The 9,387-nt window shown below is 36.4% G+C and overlaps 1 protein-coding gene across 4 annotated transcripts; it reads right to left on the reverse strand.

The window, feature by feature from the left end:
- Nucleotides 1-277: 277 nt before the first annotated feature.
- Nucleotides 278-8,221, reverse strand: Metro (membrane palmitoylated protein 7-like protein metro). 4 transcript variants are annotated; one of them, XM_072887520.1, is made up of 11 exons: nucleotides 7,573-8,221; nucleotides 6,394-6,680; nucleotides 5,934-6,065; nucleotides 5,444-5,470; nucleotides 4,081-4,248; nucleotides 3,655-3,726; nucleotides 3,453-3,577; nucleotides 3,207-3,331; nucleotides 2,350-2,526; nucleotides 1,735-2,078; nucleotides 278-1,505 (listed from the first exon to the last, which is right to left on the reverse strand). In XM_072887520.1, the coding sequence occupies exons 1-11, from the start codon at nucleotides 7,610-7,612 to the stop codon at nucleotides 1,329-1,331; spliced, it is 1,674 nt and encodes a 557-aa protein (XP_072743621.1). In that variant the 5' UTR covers nucleotides 7,613-8,221; the 3' UTR covers nucleotides 278-1,328. The 4 variants fall into 4 exon arrangements, with proteins under 4 accessions (XP_072743621.1, XP_072743618.1, XP_072743622.1 ...); XM_072887517.1 differs by having other exon boundaries at nucleotides 2,350-2,652; nucleotides 7,573-8,218; XM_072887521.1 differs by lacking the exon at nucleotides 5,444-5,470 and having other exon boundaries at nucleotides 7,573-8,220.
- Between the last annotated feature and the right edge of the window lie 1,166 nt (nucleotides 8,222-9,387).

Below are 9,387 nucleotides of genomic sequence, written 5' to 3' on the forward strand. Positions count from 1 at the left end.
CGAAACTTGATTTTTCAGTTTTGCTGATAGCGTAGAGGGAAAACGACAATGCAATGACTTGAGTTTGTTTATAAAAAAAAATTCACAAAAATCATTGTTTTTTTTACCGCTTTCAAACCAGACAACCCCTTTAATTGAAAGATGCAGGAGGAAAGTATAGATAATAATTCTAAAACACTTGTATTATGTATAATATGTAATATTCAAATTATGGTTATATACTTTAATTTCTTTTTCTAATTAAATTATTTACGACAAAGAAAAAGGACAAGCATAATCACATGTTCAAAGTTCAATACTATATTTCGATAACATACAGAGTTTACATCAAAGATGAATTATGCAACGTCGACTCGATAGTGCAAACAGTTTCTTTTTGTCTCATATCCGTTTTCATGGAAAAGAAAATAAAATAGCAACGCTATAATAATATATCAATCGAGTGGAAAATACGGTAAATACAGTGTGGAACGACTCTTCAGGTCGCACTCTATAGGTACAATACTTATTTGGCAACAATTAACAACAATCGAGATCAAAGATCGTTCACGATAACGATTCTTCTAACTTTGGTGTAACTTTCAAGGTCAACTTGGACACAATTACCGTTTCGCGAGCGTTGATCCCAAAGTATGCGAGATTTCCGTGGTCTCAAAAATGGAATTTCATGACACGTTGATAGGATACGCAGATATTCGTGACGAGATCACGTCGCTTCCCGTCTGATCGTAAGTCTAATACGAGATCTCCCGCCACTGACAAAGCTTCTGGCAGTAAGGATTCTAAGATTACGCGTAGAGTATGTTGCTAAAGACATTTGATAGTTATCCAGAAAACAAGGAGATTGCGAAACTCGAACGACTTCTCAATTCACATATCTGCGAATTTATTTCAACGTCTCGTACTTTGGTTACCCATAATTTACGACAACGATATCGTCAAGAAGACGCATCGTGTCGCGTGGATGAATCACGATGATTACAACCACTACCAACAACGAACGATGGCATCCCGTAATAGAAAATTTTATTTAATTTGTCTTTGAAACCGACAAAGATTCACAAAAAACGCTCAAAGTACGAAATCTTTTTTAAATATGCGATAAAAAAACACACTAGGTGGTAAATTGCAATTCGGTGAAAGGATAGACGAGAAGTACGCGTTCTTCGTGGAAGTGGAAGTGGAAGTAAAGTGGTGTCGAGCGTCGCGAAAAACGTTCAATCTCGTCATACCAAGACGAGCAATCACGCATCTTCAACGACGAAACTCTTTCTCTTCCACTCTTCGTATTGGCTTTTGGTTTCCTTCGAACCGCGAAGACTATCATTTTATTGAACCCACGAGGCTGGTACCCAAAGCGGTTCAGATTCGACTCGATGAATCGCGTTGACTAGTTGCTCGAATGCCATGGGGAGATCGGCGTTTACTATCACCTCGTCGAAGAGATGAGAGTACAAGAACTCTATTCTTTCCGCGCTGTGCAAGATCTCGTGGAATTCTTCATCCTACAAAAGAGTAAGATTAATGATAAAATGACAAATATACAATTTTAATAGAAATTATAATTGTAAAATAAAGTTATTATTATTGTGAAAGTAAAAATATTAAATAACACATATTAAACAATAATAAGCGAATTTTATGTCTAATAAAAATTAAATAAATTTATTTTATGATAAAAATATTATATAAATTTATTATGCTTTGATAAAAATGAGAGTTTATAATATATACCGTAAAGCCTCGAGAATTGCTTTCATCGAAAGTCGACCTCGCTCTGGCCTCGTTTCTGGTTTCCTTTAGCACTTCAAACTTTGGCGGTTTTATATATATGATATACGGCCTTAATTGCGGTGTCCTCAACATCTTGAGAGCTTGGTAGTGAGGATTCAAGAGACACACATATCCAGCATTCACGAGCGAACTGACGCTTTCGGAACTAGTACCATACAGGTTTCCCTTGTACTCGCCGTGCTCGATAAACTTCCCGTCATCGACGTCCTCTTCCATTTTTTCCCGAGTTACAAAATGATACTCCTTGCCGTTTATTTCACCCTGCCGTGGTGGCCTAGACGTATCTAACGAGAGACAATTGCTCTATTTAGTACAAAATTTCACATTTTGATATTGATACTCCATAAATTTTATTTATAATTTTTACACACTCTTATTAATTATTTTAACTTTTTAAATCAATTTAGTATTTTTTATTTAATGCTTAATTTTTAATTACTTTAAATTGCTGGTTTGATTCACTGAATGTGTTTAATAAATTTTTCAAAGATAGAAAAAAATATAATTTAATTTTTGTTTTTACAATAAATTTTTTGTCTGAAAAAAAAAACTTACATGGCACAGGAGTCTTGTACTTTTCGGCGTCGGTCGCCATAAGCCGCCTCTTAAGCTCGTTCCTGCCGACCCCCGGTGGTCCGATGAGAACCACCGGTCGGTAGAGACCCGGCCTCGGATAGAGTTTCGCAACTTCTTCGTAGGTTGGTACCTCTTCTCGGTCAAAGTCGTCGTTCTCTGCAGCGTCATACATGATTTTTTTAGTTTTAGTTCCCTGCAAGTTGCACTTTGTGGGCGAAGCGTGCAAAGAGGTACTGGGACGGGGGCACAATGCGGGCAAAGGCACTGGAACAGAACACAAGCCTAACCGACGGTTAGGTCGTCAGGCCATCCATTAAAGAAGCGCAACCGAGATTAGCTTACCGAATTAACAGGTAACCACCTCAGACACAATTCTGCCGTGTACACAACATCGAGCATTGACTCATCCTAAAATATACTTGAGGTGGTCACTAACAAACAGTAATTCATTATGCAACATAACTTAAATCAAGCTTTTATTAGCCAGCGGTAAAACATAGCGTTCTCGGGGCATTTTGACGTGTCATGTAGCAAAATTGAAGCTTTTTTCAGATTACTTTAAAAAACTATATCTATGAAAAATTATAAGTAAACTAAGTTTTAGTAAAAATACACAAAGCGCTAAAAGCACGAAATTTCGTCAAGATACTCCGAGCAGCATCTATACTACTTCAGTAACTGCAAATTTCGTGCAACATTGATCGATATCTGTTGATCGCTAACACAATAAAAACATTATAATGATGGAAATACTCGACAACGTTATATGACTCGATGAGATGAATGATTACAAAGCGAATTGTTCAACCGAATAAATAAATCCACTGAACACGTACTTATATTGTCTTCATCTGACTTCTCTTTCTGTTGTCTTTCGAAAAGAATCCTACGTTCTTGAAGAGCTCTACTGGGGATCAAGCCTGCTCTCATATTTCGATCGCCTTCTCGCCTGGCTTGCCACCTATAATTTTTTATTATATTAATTATATATTATTATATATTCATTAATTGTTATATATTATATTAAAATAATTATTACAAATATATATCATATTAATATATTACAACAAATCATATCTTACCAGTAGGCGTCATCTTGGCTAACAATATGCAGAACATCTCCCTTGACGAAATCTAATCCGGCTTCCTTGCAAGGAATATAGGGATCCTCGGCCGCCACGTACGAAAAATGCGCTCTCACGCGAACCTATGATACAATTATACATATTTAGAAAAGTTTCGTCGCATTAGAAATCCATCGCAATTAGAATTATCAGACTCTACCTTGCTCTCTCTGACTCCGCTTTTACTGTCCGCGGGTACTATTTTGAAAGTGATTGTCCCTTCTGAATTTTGCTGGAAAAATCAAATTTGTACAAAATTTTTATTAATACTGATTTATTTATTCAGTAGTATAAAAGAAAATTCAAGCTATTATCAATATATTTTATTATCGTAAAAAACAAAGCATTTACATAGAAATTTGAAAGTTTTAAATTTTGTGTAACTCTTAATCAATCACCTGCTTTCGAAGAATCATACAATAAACGTATAAAAAAATATATCTCTAACTTTATAATAAAATAATAAAATTTTCTTGTGACCTTACACTTAAAGATTCGAATTGAAACGTGTATTATTCTTCAGTGCATAATTCAGTCATGTATAACCGCATTTATTTGCAACAAGATAGAAAAATGTTTATTTTACCAAAATATGTAGGACGAAACTAGGCGTCTTCCCCTCGACGCTGATTCCATTGACTTCGCAGACTTCGTCGCCAACGTGGATGAGACCGGATCTATCGGCCGCCCCGCCATGCATTATCCGCGCGATCACAATCTTGCCGGTGACTTCGCAGGTTTTTATGGTCGCACCCTAATGTCAAGGTGTAAACTAGTATTGTCATTGCGTTGCATCTCTCGCGCGCGAATGCGTACTAGGGGGGGGAGAGCGCCTTCTTTTTCTCTTCTTAAAAAAATAAATAAAAATAAAGTAAAGTCTGTTCGTAAAAGAAGGCAGATGCGCGACGTGATTTATAATAAGATCGGAGCGCACTCGTTAATTTCTATGACTCAATCGATCTATCGATTGAAAAATCATGAATACGCAATACAAAAATATAAACAAAGATTGCGTCCCAATATGTTTTTAGATAATACAAATGTCCAAATGACGTCGTAAAGATATCTAAAAGTAAGATCTTTTAGTTATATCTATTACAAGACTTTTCAATCTCTTGGTATTTTGTGCTGTTTCAAGTGCTTTCTTATCTCTTTACGTTTCCCGAGATAAACAAAAACACATTTAACTATTTGTAAAAGAAACCTATTAGAGTTCAGATTGCATCTCGAGAAACGTCAGATGAAGTGCAGTTATTTGTAATTTTATGACAATTGCTTCTTGTAAAATGTAAACTTTGAGTCTTACGATTAGTATATTTTTCAAATGTAAAATAATTGTATAAGCTTAAATTTTTATTTGTAAAAAATATTTAAGTTTCGAGTATATATTTTTAAAACATATACTCTTGTGTGTTAGGATAAATAACTTCACTTCAGAGCATGCACATTCATGCAGAACAGTGATAACAGATACAGGATTACAACAGATTTTATTTGCGAGCAAAAATATAAGAAAGCAACTCAACAAACTATACACAGACGCAACAAAAGCAAAATAGCAAAATCAACAAAATTATGCAAAAAAACAAAAAAAATGAAAAATACCACAACGCCTTATTTACAGCTCAATCTATATCCTGTGATCGTGACACGTTAACGAGATTGGAAGTGACCAGAGATCTACGCTAGAGCAGGAACTGAAATCGGTTTAATTTTGATTAATTTACATCTATTTGATATAACATTTGCATTAATCTTCCATTTATCTAGTAATAATAAAAGTTGCGTTCATCAAAATTCTACCAGTTTCGATCCTGTCGCTGAAGTGAGATGCAAAATTAAAAAAAAAAAAAAAAAAAACAGCAGCAAAAATATAAAAAATAATTTTGTACGTGGAGTGTTAGGTGGTCTCATCACAGGTGTTCATACGTTTTATTACGGCGACTTACCACGATCGGTTCAACGCCGGCGTCGCCCTTCGAAGCAAGTTTGACGATGAAAGAAACACGTGATTACTTGGTTACTCTTTTCTTTTAGCACTTGTACTCGTGAGGCTACTTGTTACTCTCGAGAAGAGAATGGACAATGGATATATCAAAATCGCAAACTAAATACGCAAATACGTGACTCATTTGTCTACGCCGATACTGGGGAGTGGCATCTCGCGTCTCATGCAAGTCGACGCGAATGTATGTACAATCAAAAAATGTGAAATAAGAAAAAAAAAAAAAAAAACAAATCTTTCATAAAATGTCTCCCTTCGAATTTTCCCTCTTCTCTGCATCTCTAAACGCAAACGCGTATATGTTCGAATACTACTTAACCAATGGTCTTTTCTCCTTCTTTGGCTCTTGCTCACGCTTGGATTAATCGAGTGAAAGACGTTCAGAAAGAGACACCGTTATCGCAAATGTCAACTCAACGATCGATCTGACATACCAGGGGCTCGTTTGACTTCACCAACTGGACGATCTTCACCGTCTCTTCATCCTCGTCCACCTCCAACGGAATATCCGGCAATCTCGGATAATAGTCCTTTTGTGCCACCGCGTCGTGAGCGCAGAGAAGACCCTTGAGTGATAAAAAAAAGATGACAGATTCTCTCGAAAATGTAAATTTTTTTTACCAAAAAGTTTTTAAATTTTAAATTTGCAGAGCAAATAAATTTTAATTTAAAGCAACTAGAGAAGATCTAACGAACAATGCAAAAACCGTAAAGTATAAAGATTTTACAAAAAACATAATATAAAATAAAAATATATTGCATAATAATATTATTAAAAGGGTAAAAATAAATTTTTCAAAATAAAAATAAACTGCAAGTATGTATTTTATTATTTCTGAAGAGATTAACTTATAAAATATATTTACATATATTTTATCAAAATATGTGGCTTACCTGAATGTGCGGTTTCTGGAGCAGCTGGAAAAGTTCCTTCCAATCGGCTGAAATGTGTGTTTTGGTCGACAATAGATCGAGGACTTCGATGTCGATATCCATTGAGTTTGACAATACGGGAAAGAATTTATCGTCCTTGACATTGTTGAGAATCTTATTATGAACGTTTACCAGGGCGTTCAGTTCCTTCGATTGTAGCAGTTCGCTCAAAAAACCAAATTCCTCATCGGTGCAGCTGGGTATTTCCGATTTATTTTCCCGTAGTGAGTTTAGCAGCTTAGACAATGCTGGAATAATTAACAATAAGCAAATAACGCTTAATTAACTTAAACAAATTGAATTCGATCTTGAAATAAAATATTAAATGTTGAATAATAAATCGAAAATAAAATAAATTTATCAAATTTTAATCTACAAAGTTATTATTATTCTTATTTTCTTTACTTTATAATCTATTAAAATCAAATACATAACATAATATGTCAATTTTTCATTGTTACAATTGAATTGTATTTATTACGTTTTTAACGTGATGTGAGAAATTAGAAGCAACAATAAGTTCCTATATTTCTATAATTATTTTAATCTGAATGCAATGATTTCTCTCTCGTCATTTATGCGTCGATCAATAAATTAATTTCTAAGCATATAAAGTGCTCATGCAAGACTTCCATTCCATTCAGCAAATTGGAACACGCGGAAATGTGCAGTCGCAGTTAGAATATCCGCTAACGCGGCGTATCCTCCTAGCTATGATTTTATTACGAGACCCCGTCGCATTACTCGTGTTCTCGTTTATTTACTCTACGGACTTATACCCGCTCTATATTTATAACGTACACCGTTCGCGTGCTCTCGACACACGTTTTATTAATACGTGTCTTTGAAAGGTGTACTCCAGTTATATCGGATCGTACTCTGCAATCTATGCTCCAATAACTCTCTCTACTACTTTTTACAGAACAATGCAAACCTTATCAGCGCGTTACCGTAATAATAATAACTTTATCCAAGTCGTTCGGACACTGCTACCCTTATTTCAAAAATACGCCGTTCAATTATGTGAATAATCAACAACACGTGAAAACTTTCGACGCCGCTTTTCATCGTCCTGGATTATTGGAAAACACCGTTGCTTCTTCCTTCTCTTTTGCTGATTGTCTACTCAGTCGCACTTACCGGGATCCCAGTTGACGTTTTCCATGACGACCGCTGTCATAATTCGCACTCGGTCCAGGTGTCCCCGCGACGCCACGCGCTGGAGGCTGAGGATGAGCTGAGCGTCGCGACGCTCGGCGTCCGTTCAAGCGATCGGAGACGGTATCAGAGACGACGACACCGGGATTCGGGTCGGCGTATTATTTCTGTCGGGGTCGGGACGAGCTGCGCCGTCGCGTCGACGGCACTCCCGGCACTCCCGACGATGCTGATCCACTGCTGCTGCTGTCTCACGACGTGTCGCGTTCGCGCCTGGAGTGTCGTTATCATAGCGAGAATAATCCGTTACGTAAGCAGTCTGTCACTCGACCCGGGGTAGAATGACCGCCAGCGGATTGGCTTGGCCTGTGCGATACCACATGATTTTCTCTCTCTTTCTCTCTCTCTCTCTCTCTCTCTCTCTCTCTTTCTCTCTTTCTTTCTACGCCGAGTTCTCTCCGAGACCGAGATATATTTCGTCTTCTTCAGAGAGCCGCACTCTTCCTCGGCGAGAACGAGCTACCCGGCACTTGCGATATGCACTCCCGAAGGTTCGCTCATTTTCCCCTTGTAACTCAGACGCGACTCGGTGCCATGTTGAAAGGCGCTGTAACGCACCGCGCACCACCCTTCTTCGGCCTTTGCTACGTCCCCGACTCAACCCGATTCAGCCTCGTCTCTTTCTCTCTTTTATTGGCATCTACGGGTCATAGAAAGAGATGGATAAAATCATCGAAACCTGACCCACGCAGGGACGGCGTTGCTCGGGAGCTACTACGGTTATTTCGGAGCAGTTTTCTGGGATAGCGAAATAATTCATGCCCTCTTAGCTTGAATATTATACGTAGTAATAATAACAATGATATATTTTGATAATTGGCAAATTTTAGCCAGTCTTCTTTTATAGTATCAGAAAATAATTTTATAAATATATACATATGTGTAATTATAAAAATTATTGCAACTTTACTAATTTTTTAAAAATGTATTAATATTAAATGTATAATTGATTAGCAAGAATGCAATTAAAGCAGAACATTATCTGTATCTGTATCTGCAACACATTAATAAAAAACATAAAATTTTAGGAATTATATACATAAAGAACAGTAGGATAAAACGAGGAAAATGTTTTAAATACAGTTCGTATTGAATGTAAATCATATATTTGAATTAATAATTTTATTCATGTGAATATATGTATTCAAATTCCATTATCACAATGTTCGCGCACTATACTTTAAATAATTCATTCGAATGATACAGAGAAGTTGACATATCAGGTATGTGGCGTCATCTCTTGGAAATGGCAAAGAATTAAACGTCGCCAGATTAGCGCCGATTGATAATATTAGATTATGTCGGTAAATAAAATTGCATTTTATACATCAACTGTATATATGTATATATATATATATGTACATTTATAATTTATTTATCTGAATATATTATATCCGATTTTATATAAAGTCCATTGTATAATAAGAATTAAAACTTTATTCGTTACAATCTCTTTTATTAATTTTCAGCTGTCGCTATACAAGAGATGAGTTTATGTATCGGTGTAATTAATTTTTTCATTTCATAAATGAAAATATAAAAATATCCGTGCGATATTTCGCTGATGATTAAACGAGGCTTTCAGAGAACGCAACTCTCCGCGCGCACTTTCGTCACCGCGTGCGAAGACATATATACAACATGTTTTACATCGCGCTCCGAAAGAGAGAGGAGAGAGAAAGAGAGTGCTCCGTCGAGTTTTCTCGGCGTCGCGGCGCGCCCGGCCGCGCCGCGGCG

The sequence above is a fragment of the Anoplolepis gracilipes genome, chromosome 3 (genome assembly GCF_047496725.1).
Source record: "Anoplolepis gracilipes chromosome 3, ASM4749672v1, whole genome shotgun sequence".
NCBI classification, from domain to species: Eukaryota; Metazoa; Arthropoda; class Insecta; order Hymenoptera; family Formicidae; genus Anoplolepis; species Anoplolepis gracilipes.

Coding starts and splice junctions, on each gene's coding strand:
- Metro (XM_072887517.1), bottom strand. CDS start 7,612: ATGACAGCGGTCGTCATGGAAAACGTCAACTGGGATCCCG. Junction 2,653..3,206: donor GTCAGATGAAGACAATATAA/GTACGTGTTCAG, acceptor ACCGTCGGTTAG/GCTTGTGTTCTGTTCCAGTG. Junction 2,079..2,349: donor GTACAAGACTCCTGTGCCAT/GTAAGTTTTTTT, acceptor GTCTCTCGTTAG/ATACGTCTAGGCCACCACGG.